General features: G+C 41.3%; 1 protein-coding gene across 4 annotated transcripts in view; it reads right to left on the reverse strand.

The window, feature by feature from the left end:
• The window catches only part of DENND5B (DENN domain containing 5B), a 217,699-nt gene extending 198,911 nt beyond the window's left edge, over positions 1-18,788 (reverse strand). For all 4 annotated transcript variants that reach the window (XM_049882751.1, XM_049882752.1, XM_049882750.1 and 1 more), the window contains exon 1: positions 18,567-18,788. In XM_049882751.1, the coding sequence (XP_049738708.1) occupies positions 18,567-18,693 (127 nt within the window). In that variant the 5' untranslated portion in view covers positions 18,694-18,788. The remainder of the gene's footprint in view (positions 1-18,566) is intronic.
• Positions 18,789-23,072: the final 4,284 nt, after the last annotated feature.

The following is a 23,072-nucleotide window of genomic DNA, read 5'->3' on the forward strand; positions in this document are numbered from 1 at the left end:
TTTGGAAACACTGGTGATGGCTGCACAACATAAAAAAAAAAAACATACGAACATAATTAGTGTCACTGAGTGGTACATGTAAAAAATGTTGAAATGGCAAATGCTTTGTTATATATATATTTTACCACAATAAAAAAAATCATATTAATTGAAAAAAGAAATAATAATGAACAAAATAAGTTGTCGGTAAAAAAAAAAAAAAAAGACGGGTGTTCTTGAATGTATAAGGGAACGTTCAAGGAATACCTTAAATTCCATCAAAATGCCTGATGCTTAATTATGGCAATAAAGATAATGGCTAACATTTATTGAGCAATTACATTCTGACATGCTCTGTAGTAAGTACTATATATAACCTATCAGCTAAATCCAGCTAGTTCAACTTCAGATTTTTTTTCATACAGCCAATTGGTATATATACTTCTACAGCAGTATCAGATGACCTAAACATTCCAGGTGCAAAAACCAAACCAGCTGCCAGTGAGTCAATTCTAACTCATGGCAATTCATGTGTGTCAGAGTAAAACTGTGCTCCACAGAGTTTTCAATGTCTGATTTTTCAGAAGTAGATCACCAAGTCTTTCATCCACAGCACCGCTGTTGTTGTTGTTGTTAGGTGCCATCGAGTCAGTTCTGACTCATAGCGACCCTATGCACAACAGAACGAAACATTGCCCGGTCCTGCGCCACCCTCACAATCGTTGTTATGCTTGAGCTCATTTTTGCAGCCACCGTGTCAATCCACCTCGTTGAGGGTCTTCCTCTTTTCCCCTGACCCTGTACTCTGCCAAGCATGATGTCCTTCTCCAGGGACTCATCCCTCCTGACAACATGTCCAAAGTATATAAGACGCAGTCTTGCCATCCTTGCCTCTAAGGAGCATTCTTGGCCGCACTTCTTCCAAGGCAGATTTGTTCGTTCTTTTGGCAGTCTATGGTATATTCATAGTATATTCGCCAACACCACAATTCAAAAGCGTCAACTCTTCTTCGGTCTTCCTTATTCATTGTCCAGCTTTCACATGCATATGATGTGATTGAAAATACCATGGCTTGGGTCAGACGCACCTTAGTCCTCAGGGTGACAACTTTGCTCTTCGACACTTCGAAGAGGTCGTTCGCAGCAGACTTACCCCACGCAATGTGTCTTTTGATTTCTTGACTGCTGCTTCCATGGCTGTTGATTATGGATCCAAGTACAATGAAATCCTTGACAACTTCAATCTTTTCTCCGTTTATCATGATGTTGCTCATTGGTCCAGTTGTGAGGATTTTTGTTTTATGTTGAGGTGTAATCCATACTGAAGGCTGTGGTCTTTGATCTTCATTAGTAAGTGCTTCAAGTCCTCTTCACTTTCAGCAAGCAAGGTTCTGTCCTCTGCATAATGCAGGTTGTTAATGAGTCCTCCTCCAATCTTGATGCCCCGTTCTTCTTCATATAGTCCAGCTTCTCGGATTATTTGTTCAGCATACAGATTAAATAGGTATGGTGAAAGAATACAACCCTGACGCACACCTTTCCTGACTTTAAACCAATCAGTGTCCCTTGTTCTGTCCGAACAACTGCCTCCTGATCCATGTAAAGGTTCCTCATGAGCACAATTAAGCAGTCTGGAATTCCCATTCTTCACAGTGTTATCCATAGTTTGTTAGGATCCACACAGTTTGAATGCCTTTGCACAGTCAATAAAACACAGGTAAACATCCTTCTGGTATTCTCTGCTTTCAGCCAGGATCCATCTGCCATCAACAATGATATCCCTGGTTCCACGTCCTCTTCTGAAACCAGCCTGAATTTCTGGCAGTTCCCTGTTGACATACTGCTGCAGCCATTCTTGAATGATCTTCAGCAAAATTTTGCTTGCGTGCAATATTAACAATATTGTTCTATAATTTCCGCATTCGGTTGGATCACCTTTCTTGGGAATAGGCATAAATATGGATCTCTTCCAGTCACTTGGCCAGGAAGCTGTCTTCCATATTTCTTGGCAGAGACGAGTGAGCACCTCCAGCACTGCATCTGTTTGTTGAAACATCTCAATTGATATTCCATCAATTCCTGGAGCCTTGTTTTTCGCCAATGCCTTCAGAGCAGCTTGGAATTCTTCCTTCAGTACCACTGGTTCCTGATTATATGCCACCTCTTGAAATGGTTGAATATTGACTAATTCTTTTTGGTATAATGACTCTGGTGTATTCCTTCCATCTTCTTTTGATGCTTCCTGCATCATTTAATATTTTCCCCATGGAATCCTTCACTATTGCAACTTGAGGCTTTAATTTTTTCTTCAGTTCTTTCAGCTTGAGAAACGCCGAGCGTGTTCTTGCCTTTTGGTTTTCCATCTCCAGCTCTTTGCACGTGTCATTATAATACTTTACTTTGTCTTCTCGAGAGGCCCTTTGAAATCTTCTGTTCGGTTCTTTTACTTCATCAATTCTTCCTTTTGCTTTACCTGCTCGACGCTCAAGAGCAAGTTTCAGAGTCTCCTCTGACATCCATCTTGGTCTTTTCTTTCTTTTCTGTCTTTTCAGTGACCTCTTGCTTTCTTCATGGATGATGTCCTCAATGTCATTCCACAACTTGTCTGATCTGTGGTCACTAGTGTTCAATGAGTCAAATCTATTCTTCAGATGGTCTCTAAATTCAGGCGGGATATACTCAAGGTCATATTTTGGCTCTCTGTGGACGTGCTCTGATTTTCTTCAGTTTCAGCTTGAACTTGCATGTAAGCAATTGATGGCCTGTTCCACAGTCAGCCCCTGGCCTTGTTCTGACTGACGATATTGAGCTTTTCCACCGTCTCTTTCCACAGATGTAGTCAATTTGATTTCTGTGTGTTCCATCTGGTGAGATCCATGTGTATAGTCGTCGTTTATGTTGTTGAAAGAAGGTAATGCAATGCAATGAAGAAGTCGTTGGTCTTGCAAAATTCTATCATTCGATCTCTGGCATTGTTTCTATCACCAAGGCCGTATTTTCCAACTACTGATCCTTCTTTGTTTCCAACTTTTGCGTTCCAATCGCCAGTAATTATGAATGCATCTTGATTGCACGTTCCATCAATTTCAGACTGCAGCAGCTGATAAAAATCTTCTATTTCTTCATCTTTGGCCCTAGTGGTTGGTGCGTAAATTTGAATAATAGTCATATTAACTGGTCTTCCTTATAGGCGTATGGATATTATCCTATCACTAACAGCATTGTACTGCAGGATAGATCTTGAAACGTTCTTTTTGACGATGAATGCAACACCATTCCTCTTCAAGTTGTCATTCCCAGCATAGTAGACTATTTGATTGTCTGATTCAAAATGGCCAATACCAGTCCATTTCAGCTCACTAATGCCTAGGATATCGATGTTCATGCATTCCTTTTCATTTTTTCTGATTTCCAATTTCCCTAGATTCATACTTCGTACATTCCAGGTTCCGATTATTAATGGATATTTGCAGCTATTTCTTCTCATTTTGAGTCGTGCCACATCAGCAAATGAAGGTCCCGGAAACTTTACTCCATCCACATCATTAAGGTCTACTCTACTTTGAGGAGGCAGCTCTTCCCCAGTCATCTTTCGAGTGCCTTCCAACCTGGGGGGCTCATCTTCCAGCACTTTGTCAGACAATGTTCCGCTGCTATTCATAAGGTTTTCACTGGCTAATGCTTTCCAGAAGTAGGCTGCCGGGTCCTTCTTCCTAGTCTGTCTTAGTCTGGAAGCTCAGCTGAAATCTGTCCTCCATGGGTGACCCTGCTGGTGTCTGAATACCGGTGGCATAGCTTCCAGCATCACAGCAACACACAAGCCCCCACAGTACGACAATACTTTACTTTGTCTAAAGACTACCGCTGGGCAGTGTCAAACCACCAATCTTTCCATTAGCTGTGGAGCACGTTAACCAGAATGCCTAAAACCAGTGCACGCACTTGCAGACATTCAAACAGGTTATGTTGTTATACGCCGTCACATCAATTCTAACTCATAGAAACCCTATAGGACAGGGCAGAACTGCCCCATAGGGTTTCCTAGGCTGTAATCTTTACGCCAGCAGATCGCCGGGGCTTTTCTCCTGGAGCCACTGGTGAGTTCAAACCACTGGCCTTTCTTTTGCTTAACAGCCCAGCACTTAACCATGGTGCCACAAGCACTCCTTCAAACTGGTTATAGGTGGTTCTGTTCTATACAAAATCCAGAATGTTAAAAAGCATATGGCTCACTGACTCATAACTTCAGAATACAGATACACTCTAAATACACACTAAAGCTTGTCATAAAAAATGCATTTTAAGCACAAACTGAAGGACTGCAGAAAAAGGGTAAATTATTTACTGATAAATGCTTAACAAATTTTCCTAACTCAAAAAAAAAGTTAGGAAGGCCAACAACTACTCCAAAGCAAACTCAGAAGATAAGAGGGCAAGGAAACTAGAGTTCTAGAAATGAAACAAGCAGAGTGCAGTTAAAGAAAATGCTGACACATTGTAAAAAATACAACTAATGTCACTGAACAATTTGTGTAGGAACTGACAAATGGGAATCTAATTTACTGTGTAAACTTTAATCAAAAACATACTATTTTTTAAAAGTTGCTACATTTTTCTTAAGTATGATGTATTTATATCCTAATCCTATGTTTGAAAACACAGATTTAAATGAATATACACACATACTTGGTTCCCTTAACAAAAGGAAAAAGGGAGGTGCTGTTATAACACAGAAAACTCACATTCATGTCCACAAATTGATAGGTTTAAAGAAAATGAGAGAAGCACACCTGTCCTTGAATAAGTTTTTCCAATTATTATAACAAATATCCCTTCTTTGGTATCTTAAGGTATTCCTTTTACACATATGAAACTTACGGTAAATATGTTTTAGGGGGCAAGTCATTTACAAAATGGGGCAGAAATTCTGACTTCCTTATAGCAACATAGTCTGGGAATTTAAAAAGCACTGATAGCCAAAACATAGCAAGACAGTCAAAATATTGTCCCTGGAAGTATTATTCCACCGCATGAAAAGGGAAACTGTAGGCATTATCCACAGTCTCTGCAGCTAGTGCCACCACTGATCTTGAAATGTTTACACAGCCCTTACATGGGAGTCAGAAAAGGGAGCTGGGAGGGACATATGTTGGCAGATCTGCTGCTGCTTTTAGATAGATTTAGCGTTCTAAAATATTCTTCTCTCCCATCAACCTGAAGGGAGACAACCATATTTTGTTGCTGTTGTTGTGCTTTAGGTTAAAGTTTACAGAGCAAATTAGTTTCTCATCAATTAATACACACATTGTTTTGTGACATTGGTTGCCAACCCCGAGATGTGTCAACAAGCCCCTTCTCGACCTCAGAATCCCCATTTCCATTTGTCCAGCTTTCCTTTTTATCCTTGCCCCTGGGCTGGAGTGCCCATTTAGTCTCATATACAGAGACAACTGTATTTTCCATCACAGGTTTCTTATACCATCTAAACATGGTTTTCATTGTTCTATGTGACAACGAATAAATCAGATTCCCATAAGACTAAAACCAAGAGTTTATCTTATTTGTCACTGAATTGCCTGTTTACTAGCATCTTCCTCTCTCTCTTTCCATCTCTTTTGTCACTAATACGTTCCCTTCTTTTCCATAACAAAAAAGAAAAAAAGTAGATTACTTTAGCGTACAAGCCTAAGAATCAGAGCTACTCTTTCTTTTTCCCATTTTACCTTAATTACTGATTATGTACAGGATGTTGGTCAAGAAAATATGTTGCAAGTAATAAGGATTTAATTTTTATTCCTCAAAGTAAACACCTGATGTAGTCAACTCCATTTTATATTGTCATCTACTCTTTCAATCCGCTATTTACTGAGGTCTTCACAGATATCACAAACTAAACAAGTGGCAATGACTTGGACCAAAAAAAAAAAAAATCTTATTGGGTTTCTTGCATTATTGCTCAGCTCATTTAACCACAACACCTCAGTAAAATGTCACTCTTCTAGTTAGTGACCAGAAATCAAAACTTCTATTTTTATCTTAAATTCAACCCCTGTGGGATAACAGATGACTGTTACTTTCCTTATGCAATTCTGTATTTTGTAGCTTTTAAACTGAACATACATTACTATTATAATTGAAAGCCACAATAAAAAAATTAAAATGGTAAATATTTTGTTAAATATATTTTACCACAATTTAAAAAAATAAGCACTCAGTGCATTTTGTTATCTCAAACCAATTATTTTATTTATCCTCACTCTTGGTGGAATATTCAGCAGCGAGAATGTGCCACGTAAACCAAAGTTCTGATGCTTCATTAATATAAATCTTTCTGAGGGTTTGTAAAACAGGCATTGCTCAGAAAATTCTACTAAAAATGTCTTGAACAGAGTAAATGCTTGGTTTTCTGGATACACCTGAAGATAGGATGCAAAACAATAATATACAGATAATCTCTAATTTTTATTTTTGTCACTAATTTTATCTTCTTTCCCAGAAACTCTCTTACATAAGCTACTAAAAAACAGCAAAAACAAATGAGTTATCTCCTTTTCTGGGTCCCTGTTTCTCTTCCTATTCTATTTTGCCTGATTAGGCGTCTAAACAGTATTTGTTTACTGTAAGATAAGCACGTGAAAGCGCTGACTCTGAAAATCATCAATCTGCTGCTCTTGCATGGCACCCTCTGAATCTAGATTTTAACTTCTCATACCTAAGAGACAACAATAGAGAGTAACTAGTTGAGTCTCTACTGGGCTTCCTTACACAAGAAAGCTCTAATTTTTAGCCTTTCCCTAAATCAGCACTTTCACTTTAAGAAAGGAAATCTCTCCAAAGAAAAACATTTTTAGTCATGCACACACATACACATACACACACACATACAACTTCAAAGTTTCTATTAGAAAATCTCATTACACAGATACTTTGGGAGAAGAAGAGTACTAAGGAAGAAAAAACAAACTTTTTAAAGAAAATATTTACAAAACTCATACCCACAATTAAATCTGAATGTTCTTCTCAATTTTGTAAGAAGCATCTTTGAAGAAAGCTTAAAGCTTTATGTTGCTGTGTAAGGAAACCTGGGTAGAATGGAGAAAAGCTGAAAGGCCTATAATCTCACCACAAAACAAGAGGGTCAAAAGGCAGAGGTCGGGGAACAGGGTGCAAAATAGTTCCCACACTTGAGAGGAGACTATCTCTCATTATTTCAGAAGACATTCCAAAACTATTCAGTTGTGTTTTCTAAAATAATACAACTATTTACAATTTCCTTTAAGTCTCAAGGCAAATCTGAATTCTACAAAACAATTTATTTTTAAGAGCAAGGAATCTAAGAAGTCACATCTTCCTTTTCCCTACATTTTGGGAAACACACACACACACACACACACAATCTCTCTCTCTCACACACACACACACACACTCCCCAGGGCTTCAGCTATCCCTGGAAGACTGACTTTCAGATAAAAGCTGTCACCTGATCTATTCAACACAAAGTTCAATAGGGCACAGAAATAAATACTAAATGTGCGTACATGTCAAGAGACATTTCACATCAAGGTCTCTGCCTCCTAATGATGCAACAAACTATGTCTACTTCTTGGTTTTATGTTCACATTCAGAAAATGCTGAATTTTACCCCTGCTAAGAGGAAATTTCGTTCCAAGGAAAAGTGAATGTAATTTTGTTAAACTTTCGGTAGGCTCAACATTTGTGCAGGAGACTTTTTATAATGATTCCATTATTTCTCATACAGGCTTAAAATTTGTAGGGTCTCAGGGGCTTGAGACATTTATCTGGATACCTCTGTGCCATTTCTCCTCCTTGAGCCAAAAAATTTGTGTTCTAAGGTGGAAGAGGAGGTGAGAGAGAGATCAGTGAAATCAGGAAAAGATGATTTTGTCATAACAGGCATGGTTTTTAATTTTTTGTTTTCTACCATCCTCTGTATACCCATGCTTTAACTCTCTCCCTTTCGGCCCCTTCCATCAAGGACAAGATGGTTTCAAAGTGGTTCAGAGTAAATAAGACCTGTCAGTCCTTCCCTATGAAGGACAGGCAAATTTTTACATTCAAACACATACATCTTTCATGTATTTAATTAACATCTGGTTGTAACTAGGGCTGCCAATGAAGAAATAAGCACTGCTAGACAGGAGGGAGAACAACCAAACAAAACAACCTATTTTGGCATAATCATCTCGATGGTACCAATGCCTGTGTTTTAATAAACGGTGAAATCAGTCACTGTTCTTGTGAACAATGGCACAAAGCAAGTGAAGTCAAGTACAAAAGCGCTTTTCCCTGGAGTTGAGCCAGAATATTTTGAAACCTAGACAAAAGTTTATTTATTAGGAAAAAGAATACAGTTGAGACAGGAGATGGGAAATATTTTTAAACAATCTGTTATCTTGTTACCCCAGGTATTTAAATTTCCTTAAAGGTTGGGGTTAAATTTGAAGTGAAGATAAGTTAACCCAGAAAATAAAACAAAACACTGCGGTCCTGGAAGTGAATCATACACGAGCTTTAAACCTAAATTACTGCTGTTCAAACCTATTCTTACTAAAGACACTATCTCATTCTCATGGCATTCCAGTTGATATGCTGCTGCTGATTCTTTTTTTTGGGGGGGGGCGACTTTCACCTTAGGGAATTTTTTTTGTTGTTGTTATAGGGTATCTCCCCCCAAACAATTCCTGCCTTAGCTGCCTAGGGGAAACAATCCCTCCTTCCCTTTTTAGCCCCAATCTATAGCAAAAAGAAAATAATAATAATAATTTAATACACAGAAAGAATAGTGTTGGTCTAGCAGATTGTCCCTGTTTTCTCAAAGGACTATGACAGAAGGAAACGATAGAGGGGACCAAAAAGTATTAAACCTGAAAAGGTGCGGGAAATAAGAAATTCTTCCTAGTTCTGCTGGGAATGAAGGTAACTGGAGGATTTAGTCACACACTGAAAAGAATTCTTCACTATGATGTTTTAGTGATCCTGGAATTTTCTGTCAAAGGAATGTTTCTTCTTCTAGAGGTTTTAATAAGAGACAACTAAAAGGACAGTGAGAGGTGGCTTCATGAGGATTAAGGTGGAAATAACGGTGATCTCTGAAGGAGGGACAGAGGAAGTATGAAAGATCCATCTATGAGCAAACTTGTGCCAATCTGTATGGAAGAATTAAGACTATTGCAAATTTACTTAATTTATATATCACTTCTACACTAGTCTCCTCAAACTACAGGATAATTTCCTGTGTTAAAGAGATGACAGCGAGTGTGTCTGCCAGAAAAGTGGATGGAAAGGGAAGGGCAAGAAGGCTCCTGCTTAAAAACATTGTCTTCAAACCAGGAATCGTGATTCCTCTGGTTTTGGCACAAGGAAATTACACTAAGGAATGTGAAACAGGTGGATTTTCATCACAACGCCTCTGGGACGTAGAAAATAGACTACTTAAAAATATACAAGCTATACCTAAGGACTCGGCACTACAGTCTTCACAGCAGGGTTAAACTTAAAAGATTTTACAACCTAAAATTATAATTCCACTTTATATTGTTACTGCACCCTAGAGTTTAAAAGCCCTTTCCAAAACATTGCCACATCTTGTAACTGAGGAAGGTATCTAGAAACAATCTAGTTCAGCATAAGTCTTGAGAAACGCACTCCTCCGGGTGTTCTCGGATTATGAACAAAATTTTTAACAAGTCTACAGGAAAGGAACCAAATAAGACTACTTTTGCAGAGGTATTCGTAAAAGACTTTATGAATATGTGGAAATTATTCACAGCTCAACAGTAATGGCTTACAGTAGCTTAGCCTTAGCATCAACAAGATAGGTTTTCCATTATGCACTGGAGCTATACACATTTCCTGGTAAGGGGCATATAACGCCACCTCTTTCTCTCCCATCTGATAAAAGCGCGTAAGAATGGAACTGCGTGAGAATGATACAATTAGAGGGGAGGCCTTGAATCCATTTTACTTATTAAAAATGTACATCATTTACAACCCCAGTATTTCAACTATTATTAATAAAAAATTATTTGTGACCCAGCAGTTGAGGACAGCTGGTCTGTAGGTCTTGGAGAGGGAGACAGTAGGGCACAGTGAAAGAGGGCCACTTTAAAACTGACAGCCTGGGACGGAATCCAGCTCTGGCCTTTACTGTCTCTACGTCTTTGGGCAACAACTCACTGAACCTCAGCCTCATCTGCAAAATGAGGACAGTAATACCTTCGAGTTATTACGAGGATGAAAGATAACATTTACAAATCACCAACCACAGTTCATGACCCAATAAATGTTTTTGTGGCTTCAGAGCATAAAGGTGATTTCCTGGGGTTATTTCTGACTTAAGAATGCTAGCACTTATCTTTGAAAATCATTTAAAGAAAGCATTATTTCAAAATCGGTTTTCCGCACCAGTGCTGTATTCAAGTTTACAGAAGAATAAACAGGTAACTCAAGAAGCTCATGTAAGTAAAAAGTTACAATATTTAATTTAGAATAAAGTTAGTAAAAGTTATGAATTTTTAGACAAGGTGAAGGGATATTTGAGAATCCACACTCTTCTACCTCATGATGTGCTGGTTTAGCAGCGTATAAAATACTTCCACTTTTGTTCCTAGATTCCCAGTTCTTACCCCCAGCCATCTCTGCATTTGATTTAAGAAGTAATGTTGAAAGGGCAGTTTTATACTGAAAATTTGCAGAATCTCTGGTGCCATCTTAAAAAGTGAAGCCTTAGAAGGACAGGACATTATATAAAGCACAATAAGTATATATGGAAAAATATAGAGATAGGATTAAACTTTATAGAAACAAAGAGCTATCCTTGTTGACCATGCCCAAAACTAGTGTGGGTGCCCACGAGCAAGGAAACTGAATGCGACTTCTTACGGTGCTCCTCTAAAACCACTACTGAAGGTACATGCACCCTCTAGTACAACCACTTTCCGCAATTTCATAAACTCTACCTACTATTTATCTGCTCATCACTTGGCACTAGTTTATAAATAAATAAGACATGTTGTTTGCTTTAAAAAAAAAATCAAAGCTTTGCTGGTCTCTGTATGCTTGCTTAAAGAAAACTGGGGGGGAGATTAATTTTATTTATCATAGTTTGTTGCAAGAGGTAAGGGACAGGCTAATAAATATTATAGGCAGAAGAAATTTTAGTAGCTCTCCACAAAGCTGATATATATCTTTTTTAATAATTAATCATTTACCCACTTGCTTTTTTCATCAGTCTCAAGCTTCTCATTTTTAAAGAAACTCTCACTTCCACCTTAGGATTTAAAAAACCCACACTCCAATCAATCGTCAGTAACAATAAACAAGAGACAAAGGCCCTACAAAAAACCTTCTTGGGAAAAAAAAAAACAAAACCGTTGCCATCCAGTTGATTTCGACTCATAGCAACCTTCCAGGACAGAGTAGAACTGCCCCATAGGGTTTCCAAGGAACAGCTGGTGATTTTGAACTGCAGATCTTTTAGTTAGCGGGCAAGCTCTTAACCACTGTACCACCTGGAATCTCCCTAACCTACATTCTAAAAGCTGACAATTTAATGGGGAAGACTGACATTAAAAAGTAAACAAATAACTGCCTCCTTAAGACCAGAAGGACTGGATGCTGCCCAGCTACCATTACTGAACATTTTAATCAAAGATTCCATAGAAGAATCCTGACCAAAAGGGGGGAAACGCAGAACAGATTTTCCACTTCTCATAGACTCCAGACTTCCTGAAGCCGTGAAGGTTGGATGGAACTCCTGAAATTATTGCCCTAAGATAATCTTTAAACCTTAAACCAAAAATATCCCCTGGAGTGTTCTTAAAACCAAACAACAGTTTACCTTAATTAGTAAAAAAAGAAAAAAAAAAGTCTGCCTTGAGCATTATGCTCTTTTAAGAACTATCTGTATGGGATCGAACTGGCAACAGCAACTCAAAATATTAGATAGGAATCTTAGGGGACAGTAAATTTATGTTAATGGGGGAGGAACAACTGAGAAGAGTGAGAATGATTACACAACTCAAAAAATGTAACCAATGTCATAAAATGGTACATGTAGAAACTGTTGAATTGATGTTTTGCTGTGTATATTCTCCATAACAAAATAAAATTATGTTTAAAAAAAGTAAGCATAGGACTAATGGACCACATCTACCACAGCCTCCACCAGACTGAGTCCCATACAACTAGATGGTGCCCGGCTACCACCACTGACTGCTCTGACAGGGATCACAACAGAGGATCCCAGCCAGAGGTGGAGAAAAATGTAGAAAAGAATCCTAACTCACAAAAAAAGACCAGACTTACTGGTCTGACAGAGACTGGAAAACCCTAAGTATGGCCCTGAGACACCCTTAGCTCAGTAATGAAGTCACTCCCGAGGTTCACCCTTCAGCCCAAGACTAGACAGGTCCATAAAACAAAATGAGACTAAAGGGGCACACCAGCCCAGGCAAGGACTAGAAGGTAGCAGGGGACAGGAAAGCTGGTAATAGGAAACCCAAGGTTGAGAAGGGAAAGTGTTGACATGTCATGGGGTTGTTAACCAATGTCATAAAACAATATGTGTACTAACTGTGTAACGAGAAGCTAGTTTGTTCTGTAAACCTTCATTTAAAGTACAATAAAAAATAATAATAATAAAGCAAAAAAAGAGCAAGCAAATGCATTTACAGTATATTGTCAGGTACTAGTAAGTGCCATGTGGAGGCACTGGTGATTCAGTGGTAGAACTGTCACCTTCTATGCTGGAGACCCAGGTTGATTCCCAGCCAATGTACGTTATGTGCAGCCACCACCTGTCTGTCAGTGAGGCTTGTGTTGCTATGATGTTGAACAGGTTTCAGTGGAGTTTCTAAACTAAGATGAATTATGAAGAAAGGCCTGGTGATCTACTTCTGAAAATCAGCCAATGAATATACTACGGATCACAAAGATCTGATCTTAAAGGGATGGTGCAAGATCAGGCAGTTTCCTTCAGTTGTGCATGGTGTGACGAGTCAGGGGCCGGCCTGACAGCAGCTAACAACCGCTATAAGGAAAATAATGCAGAGTGACTGGCAAAAGTAGGGCAGACAGAGTGAGGAAGGACACTGTTTTATATAGCATTGTCTGGGAAGGCCTCTCGGAGGAGGTAACACATGTGCAGAGACTTGAACGCCGAGAAGCCAATCCTGCAGAGATTAGGGCTACACTATCCAACAGGGTAGCCACTAACCATGTATGGTTATTGAGCACTTGAAATGGGGCTAGTCCATATTGAGATGTGTTGCAAGTAAAGCAAACAATGGATTTCAAAGATGTAGTAAGAAAAATATAAAATGCCTCTTTTATAATTTTTATATTGATTATGGAGCCCTGGTGGCACAGTGTTTAATTGATATGGCCACCAACCAAAAGGAAGGCAGTTCAAATATACAAGCTGCTCCGTGGAAACCCTATGGGGCAGTTCTACTCTGTTCTCTATGGTCACTATGGGTTGGAATCAACTCTATGGCAAAAGGTTTGTTTTTTGTTTGTTTGTATATCGATTATATGTTGAAATAATATTTTGGGTAAAAAAAAAAAATTTGGGGTACATTCGGTTAAATAAAACATACCATCTTCTCTTTTCTTTCTCTATGCTGATGGGTCCTGCATTAACAAAATGGAGCAGATGTCTGAGCCCTGGGGTTATCACAAGTTCAGCAGCACTCGCTGTTGGGCCAATTTCATTATAAAGAGTTTTTTTTCCCAGTGAATTTTTTAAATCAAGCTATCACTATACCACAGCAACTAGACCTTGAATCTTCTTTGGCTTCATTAGAGTAGTGGCTGATCCTTGTATTACTCCTTCCCCAGACCCCGCTATTAATCAGGCCAAACCTCTCAAACTCCCACCATAATCTATTGTGGCTAACAAAAGAGGCACTAACGATGGTGGTCAGATCAGGGCAAACCACCAGAGCCTGTACCTCTGCCCATTGTTTTTAAGCCTTCAGCACAGTCCTGACTGTGACATTCAAGTCTTGCATGACAGTAAGCTTGAAATTCTTGCTGAACCTCAGTCAAACTCATCTTTTCTGAGTTTAAACAAAAAAACTCTGGGGCACAGTGTACACGAACAACTAGGCTCTAGTCTGGATTCTGCTACTGGTTCAATGTGATCTTAAGATGTCCCTTAATCTCTCAGCCTCAGTTTCATCACTGTAAATGATGTCTAAGGTTTCTTCTAGGATTATGATGGCATGATACTTTGAACTAAATTTTCTATTTGAACTTAGACCATGGTCTCCACTGCCTCCAAGTTCTTCTGGAAATCGCATTCAAGACAATCAAAACTAAAAACAGCTAGAGATGCTAAGGAAGGGATCTCACCCATCAAACTCAACAGCTATGAGCAAGACTGAATTCAGGCTCATGGGAATGGTTTAAGATTATTTTGGTTGTCACACAATTTATAGGCTCATATGTAAACTTTATATTCATGTACTTGTTAAATACTGTGTACTATGTATTAGGTATTGTGAAAGAGAAGCAAACTTCTTGGATGGCTTGCGTATTTGTTACTTGAATAAAGGCCTAATTATGTCCTTCACTTTTCCATTGCCTTAGAGATTTCTTGCTGTAAATCAAGCCATGTAAGTTCCTACAGCCGGATCTTAAAGGAAATGAAAGCTAAAAAAAAATTTCAAACTTTCTGCTTTCCATTCCATCAGCTAATTTCAAGATTTACCTCCATTTACATCTTTCTTCTTCATGCAATAAAGAATTCTGTTTTGATACCTTTTTCTTATCTTTAACATTTAAAGGAATTTTAAATATTTTTGTTAACACTTAAAGGAGTTTTTGCTTATGGATCCAGGGCACCTTGAAAATACACAATGAGGAGAAGGAGAAGCACATTAACAGCTAAGATGTGGTAGAGAAAGGACAATATGTAATATCAGTATAGATTTGTGCACATCTCCATAAAAATTCTAGGTCCTCCATATTGAAATACATATATTTTACTTATGTATGTTTAAATTACTTTCAACTATTAAGAAACCTACTTACTTGAGATAGAAGACATTTTCTTCTGTTGTGAAAGCTGGGTTTTACTGGGACGAATGTCTAACAGAAATCTGAAGCCTTGGAAACTTTTATTACAAGGTGTTAGTCTACTTAATCGTATCACTTCATCACATGGTATTTGTCCTTAATTTGTCCCACCACCTGTGAAGTGTGAATTCTAGGAACATGCATATGTTAAGAACAAGTTTACAAAGCAACTGGTAGAATTTGTTCAATGGAAGTCAATTAAGACCTTCTACAAGCAGGGTGACAACCTGCTAAGAAACAGTGTGACAAAAATAGACCAGTTTCAGAAAAGCAAAATAGAAACTTAATTTTGAATTAATAATGTGGTAAAACAGAAACAAGCTTCTAATTTGCCTAACACACTGGACTTGTTTCCTTATCTCCAAATCTAGCTCTGGGGAAATAGTCAAGAGCATTGTTAAATTAGGAAATTGATACATTCTTCTGTTTTCCTCCCATCTCACTGGTTACACTCCTTAATCTTCTGGGTTGTTTTCTCCCGATTCTCTCACTCTGAACATTGGAATGCTCCCCTGACTCAATCCTTGAGCCTTTTCTCTATTCTAGTCACACTCACTCCCCAGGTGATTTCACCCAATTCCTTGGCTTTAAATTAATATCTACAGCCCCACCTCTTGCCTGAGAGATATCTTACCTATTTTACATCTCCATTTGAACAGCTAATGGATACTTCAAACTAACATGTCCAAAACTGAACTAATCCTCTGCAGCCTGCTTCTCCATCCGTCTTCCCTATTTCAGTAATGAGAGAATTTGTTTTCAGTTGTTCAGGCTGCAAATCTTGGAGTCATCTTTGATCCCTTTCTTTGAATATAAAATACCATATTCAATTCATCACCAAGTCCTGTTGTCTCTACCTTTAATATATATCCAAATTATATTCTCATCACTTCCACTGCTACTGCCTTGGTCTAAATCACCAACATTTCACATCTCTCACCTCAAATAGTGAAACAGCCTCCTAACTGTTCTTCTGTCTCCATCTTGCCACTGATGTAATCACTCAACATAGCAGCCACAGTGATCCTTTTAAAAGGTACATCAGATTTTGTCATTACCCTGCTCAAAACCTTCCAGTGGTGTTCTCTCTCACTCAGATTAAAGCCTAACAATTGTCTACGAGGCCCTACACAATCTCCCCTACCCTTTCTCTTGGACTTTATCTACTACTCTCACTCTCCCTCAGTGCCAGTCTCATTGCTGATACCTAAACAAACTAGGCACTACCCACCTCAGGGTCTTTGCATTTGCTGTCTTCCTCTGCCCGGAATACTGTTCCCCAGACAATTGAATATGGCTTGCTTCCTAACCTCCTTCAGGTCTCTGTTCAAAATGGCATGTTTTCCATGAGGCCTTCTCTGACCATCCTATTTAAAACTGCTACCCCACCATCCCATTTCTCTGCTTTGTTTTTTTCCCATAGCACTTACTAACATCTGGGATACAATATATATTCATTATTTGTTTACAGAGTGTCTTACCCCACTAGCGCATAAACTATATGACAGCAGGGATTTTTGACTGTTTTGTTCACAGTTGTCCCCAGTGCCTAGAACACAGTCTACACATAGAAGGCTTTAAAACTGTTCAAAGAATGAATGATACTGAAATATTACCAATACAAGACACCCTGAGGAGCAGAAATTCCAATCAATCATCCACATTCACACATAGAATAGCAACAAGAGAATCATTTCTAAAAACTACATTAAAAATTCATTTTACTGTTTAATTTTGTTTAAAAAAGCCATTTGCATTGTGTCTAAAGCACCCCAGGACACATCTTTGATGTTGTTTTAACTTTACTAGGCATACAGACTCCAGACGGAAAAGAAAAAATACAGGCTTTTTCCTCTCACCGATTACCACTTGACAGAAGGCCTCCAAGTGACCCTTGTGTCACCAATGTTCAGAACGTTTAGGGAAGAAGGGATGCTAGAAAAATGAGATACCAGTAATCTCTTCACCAATACCAAAAGAGGACTCTCCCCAATTTCCTCTACAGGCACTTTTTCTAACTTCATATTCTTTGGCCATGTTAATAAAGTCATTCTTAATATGTATATGACCAAAAAAGTGAAATCTTAAAGAAACAATATGATTGCATAATTATGTATACAGAAAACCTGATACTGTATTATCCCTCTTTTCTGAAAAATTTCAGCTTAAACTAGACTTATAGTTCTTACTGTTGAAAATGCTTTGCCCTGAAGCTGACTTAATAAAAAGGTACTCAGTTAAGACATGGGCTGATGGGTACTGTATCTTAAGGCTTAACAGTTTCGTTTACTATGTCGTTTATTATTTAATACATTCTTCCCAGTCCTCTCAAAAGGCAAGGAGAAAAATCCCCATTGGTGCAATCAATAAAGAATGCTATGTCCAAAGGAAGCCATTCTGAAAGGCTATGACCTAAGTGTTTAACACTGACACAGATAAAGTTCAGGCGGTAGATGTCACTTGTCTCACTCACTTAAAAAAAAAAAAAAGAAACCAAAGATGCCACGGAGCCAAGCAGAATGAAAAATGCGTGAAAAATGAAATGGGTCATTTCTCTCTGGCCTCCTCTGGACACCGCGCACTACCCTACCTGTCCCCCTCCCCCCCCCCAATCCTTTAACGGCCCCCTCTCCCAGCGTCGGTTCCCAGCTCAGCCCTGCACTGCGCCATCAAATGAGTCAAGAGGAGGGACTGGTGTCCTTCCAGGGAAACCCTGGCAGAACCGCAAGGTGCACCCAACTGAGGGGAACCCAACGCCTTAAACTCGGGTACAGGGTAGGCAATGTCAACAAAGCGTCATGCTGGGTCTGAAGCGTCCAAAGTCCCCGCCAGCTCCCGTGACACTGCCAAATCGACAGGATTCCAAAAGGTGACTCTGCCGTCATCACAGAACCCGAGGCGGGAGGCGGTGCAGACCGGGAACAATCAAGGATGAAGTCCAACTAGCCTCCCGCTCCGCGCTTGCCCGGGGGGCCATCACCCGCCTTGGTCTCCGACACCCCTCACCCCAAAGAGGCCTGAGCGCCACGTCACGTGCCGGGGCTGAAACTTCACGGCCGGGGCGGAAAGGGTGGGGGGTGGGATCAACGGGATAACAGCAAGGCTGGGGAGTTAACGCGCCCCGTGAGTCACTTGCCGCCTCCGCGTGCAGCTGCGGGCGAAAGGGCCTGCGTGCCGCCCTCGCCCCTGCCTCCGCGCCCGTTATTAATAACCACACGCCGGAGAGGCAAAAGCCCCCACTCGGCGACTAGGCGCCCGCGGGCTCAGCAGCGTACCCTGCACGCGGAATAAATAACAATGTCATTAAATCGCCCCCCGAGCGTCCGTCCCGCAGGAGAGCCGACGGCGGGGGGCGCAGCCAGGAGCGGACTTTGTCTAGAACCCAATCCCTGCCTCCCGCACGTCTCCGCAGCCTCCCCCGTGTCCCTGAGGGGACCCCCACGCCGCCGGCTTCGCGCCTCCGCGTCGCCCCAGCTCGGCCTTACCCGCCAGCTCGTCAGGCTCCAGCCCGCTGTCCGCGTCGATCCCGCACAGCACGAAGTAGTGCGCGAAGCGGCAGGCGGCCGGGGAGGAGCCGGAGCCCGGCCCGGGCGCCGCGCCGCTCCCGCTCATCCCGGCCGCGCTGTTCTGCGGCCGCCGCCGCCGCCGCTCGGGAAGGCTCGCCGCCGAGGCTGCCGCCGCTCCGACTGGGGTCCCTGTATGCCCGCTTTAAGGCGACACCGGCGCGCCCATGGCTGCGCGGTCGCCGATCGCCACCGCAGCCTCGCTCCTCGCTCGGCGCCGGGGAAGCGGCCACGGGCTCGCGCTCGGTCGGTCCTGGACCCAGTTCTGGGGTGGGGGAGGGGCGCGCAGGGGGAGTGTCGGCGTGTGCGAGAGCGCGGCTTGAAAGGCTCGCGCCGCCGCAGCTGCGCTCGCGAGCTAGGAGCCCCAGCGTCTGGCGCCCGGCGGTCAGCTGAGCTGCGCCGGGGCTGAAGGAGCGCGGGGCGGGCGGGGGCGCCAGGGACCGGCGCGGGGCGGGGGTTGGGGGAAGGGCGTGCTCGCGGGGGGCGGGGGCGCGCACTCCGGTCGTGTGCGCGCGCGCGCGCGCCCGGCGGCCTCCGAGGGAGCGCCTGGCACTGGAGAGATTCACCCTCACAGGCGGGGCTGCGGCGCAGGCGGGGGACCCCACATGCACGCCTCCTAACCGTGGCTAACAGGTTAGAGGGATACCAGCTGAGGAGGATTGTCTTCTAAACGGGATGCTACCCATTCTAATTAAAAAATAAAATATACACAGGTTCGGGGAAGGATAACAGCGACTCTGAGACCATTTCCCACAACGTTCTGGACCATTGATATCTTTAAACTATGTCACATGCAGAGGTATGTCTTATTTTAAGATTCTAGTCCTTAAATCCTTTCCCTCTGGCCGTCCTTCCCCCGGCCATTCACAAACCATCCTTCCACAAACAGTTGGTAGTACGTCAACGCTGAGGGGGGAAAAACACTCAATATCCACAAAGTGTTGAGACTTCTAAAAGGAGTACCATCGCCAACACCCACACCACCCCCACCATTCCGTAATTTACCCGGACATTTTCCAGGTCGGTGTAAAGTAGCCAAGGCACTCCAGTTCCCCAGCTCTGTCCTCGTTTGATAATTATCAGCTGTCTCTGCAGGTACACTCGGAGGAGATAAGGCAACAGGAATTAGACCCTGAACTCTGCTCTTCACAAAGGCAAGGCTTGCCTACACTGCCCTTTCCTCAGATTTTTCCTTCTTCAGAGGAGTTCACCAGCCAGTTCTTATTCCTTTCAAAGGTGAAACGCTGAATCCATTCCATCTCCATATGGCCATCCCTTCCCCGCCACTCCCTACTCTCTTCTTTCTAGATTTGGGTATAAGGATGAGGGTGGGGAGGATCATGAACACCACTGGCAGACACAAAAGCAGATCTTCCAGGGCGGTGGGCTGAGAGAGCCTCATTATTTGACTTAATAATCTTCCTAGAAGATATGTATGCATGCATACTATCTTTTACTGTAGCTTGTGTCTTCATTTCCTCTTCCTCTCTCCCTCTCTCTCTCCAATTTGAAATGTAAGAAGAATCAAGAAATCAGGATGAACCACAGCCTGGGTAATTGACCTTTACCTCTTATTGCAGCCTGCAGTTTTTCTTCAAAACACTTGTAATGATTTTTACTGTGTCTGTTTTCTTAGTTGGATTGTAAGCTCCACTAGGGCAAGAGTCCTACTCCCTTGTTCATTACATTTCCAGTATCTAGCAGAACCCTGGTACCACTTAGCCCCTCAATTTATGTTTATCGAATCAATGGAAGGCTGATTATGTAGGTAGTAACAGGTTGTTGATGCTACTAGGAAAACACAAAAACTATAATATCTGTAACCTATGTAACATACACTAATTTACTCTTATACAATGATGGCTTTTTTCTCATGTAGAGAATACTGAAATGAACAAAACAATTTCACTAATACGGAAGGGGAAGGGGTGGTAGGGTGTGTTTATATTTCTCCCAACTATCTTTGATGGTGGCTTCTTGCACAATGTGTCTTAGTTATCTAGTGCTTCTATTACAGAAATACCACAAGTGGATGGTTTTAACAAAGAGAAATTTATTTCCTCACAATAAAGTAGGCCAAAAGTCCAAATTACAGTGTCAGCTCCAGGGGAGGGCTTTTTCTGTTTTTTGGCTCTGGAGGAAGGTCCTTGTCCCTAGTTTTCCCCTGGTCGAGGAGCTTCTCAGGCATAGGAACCCTGGGTCCAAAGGACGCGCTCTGCTCCTGGTGCTGCTTTCTCAGTGGTATAAGGTCCCCTACTCTGTGCTTGCTTCTCTTTCCTTTTATCTCCTAAAAGTTAAAAGGTGGTGCAGCCCACACCCCAGGGAAACTCCCTTTACATTGGATCAGGGAGGTGACCCAGTAAGGGTGGTGTTACAATCCCACCCTAATGCTCTTACCATAAAACTACAATCACGAAATGGAGGACAACCACAGAATACTGGGAATAATGCCTTAACCAAGTTGATACACACATTTGGGTGGGGGGGAATATAATCCAATCCATGACATTCCACCCATAACACAATGTTTGTTAGATTCTAGACTAATCGAACAAAGAACAATCAAAAATTATTATTTGCACTAGCCAAGAGACATATCACTTTTGGCTAGTTTGAACAGTCACTGATTTCTGAGATTTTAAGCTCTATGCTAACTTATGCTAACGTTCTTAAAATGAAAAAAAAAAATAAAAATAAGCCCAAATGAAACAATGTATGAATTAAAATACATAAATCTCATTAAAATAGACAACATTCCTAAAATTTTCCCTTAAGCTTTTAAAGAAATAGTCACACATTATAAAATTAAGCACTAATTTGAAAATACCTCAGTACTTTCCTCATTATCACTTTAGAATATATTCTGCATTAAGCTGCAATGAAACGAAGTTGAAAGATAATCAAGCATTAACTATGTAACATGTCATTTGTGTGTCCCTCTAAAATAATGAAAACGACTTCAAATGAATCTTCCAAAATATAAAAACTATGCTGGGGAAAGGGGAGATTATGTCTCTCTGCCCGTGCTAAGACAACCCTTATCAAACCCCACTAAAGGAAACGGGATTACTGATGTAAGTATTCAGAGCCGAGGCATTCATTGAACCTGTGAAAGCCAAAACCTGCGTAAGATGGAAACCTGTCAGAGAAGGAAAACTAAAATATTTTCCACTAAACATAGAGAGTGATAGAAAAGTGATGACTGCACTCTGTCAAAGATGGGAAACTTTCAAGACCCAGAAAAACAAGGCAGTCCCATCGAGTTCTGGCTCTCCCAGTTTTCACTGCATTAGTGAGTCCCTACGTGCCGTTGAGTCAGCAGCGCTCAGTCAGCCTCTCGCTTTTTTGCTTCCCACTATTTCTGAGGCCCAGCCACATTACTGTCAGTGAGTCTTATGAGATAGCCACTATTGTTATCATGAATTTGGCTTTTTTGCCTAAGCTAATTTAAATTCAGACTCTGGCACTTAAAGCCAAAAAAGTGCACATGTAAGTATGATTTGGTCTGGATGATATCAATAGGAAGATTCAGGCAAAAGCTTCAAGTTAAAAAAAACAAAACTGGTTGCTGTCAACTCAATTCTAACTCATGAAGACCCTATGTGTGTCAGAGTAGAGCTGTACTCCATAGGGCTTTCAATGGTTGAATTTTTGGAAGTAGATCACCAGGCCTTTATTCTGAGGTACCACTGGATGGACTCAAACCTCCAACCTTTCAGTTAGCAGCTGAGTGTGTTAAATATTTGCACCACCATTCTGGGTAAAAGATATAAAGACCATTCTAAGCATCCTTCCAAACCCAAATTCAAAAGAGAATCTGTAATTCTATGTATGTTTTCAAGGTTTCTAGGTTAAGTGTAAATACATAAAACCCATGAAAACTGATTGTACTCCATCTGTTTGCTTATTTGTGGTGCAGTGAATTGCTTTGTATGGCTCTTATAGGCATGCATGGTCCTGTGACCCCCACAAAATGACTGGGGGGACTATGCAGATAAGGTGTTTGTGGCCCACCAAGGGGATTGGACAGCCTGCTAATAACGCAAATAAGGTGCATGGAACCCCTGCAGGGTGGAACCATGCAAATAAAGTGTATGGAACCCCTAACTAGGGGATTGGTCAGTTTTGCCATCCCTCTAGGCTTAAAAAAAGAGCCAATCCCAGAGCATAGGGGGACCTCACTACCATGAAGAAAGAGCTGGGAGTAGAACACATCCTTCAGACCCAGGGTCCCTGTGCCGAGAACTTCCTAGACTCAGGAGACAGACAGAGACAGTTGTAACATTGGACATGGTGAGAGACGGTGAGAAGCAGCAGCAGAGAAATGGTGGCAGCAGTACCAGGAGACTAGCTCAAAAAAGCATGGTAGGCTTCCCAGCCCATGAGCAAGGCAGCTACAGTGGGCATGCTGACCCATGGAACGAGAGA

The sequence above is a fragment of the Elephas maximus genome, chromosome 4 (genome assembly GCF_024166365.1).
Source record: "Elephas maximus indicus isolate mEleMax1 chromosome 4, mEleMax1 primary haplotype, whole genome shotgun sequence".
NCBI classification, from domain to species: domain Eukaryota; kingdom Metazoa; phylum Chordata; class Mammalia; order Proboscidea; family Elephantidae; genus Elephas; species Elephas maximus.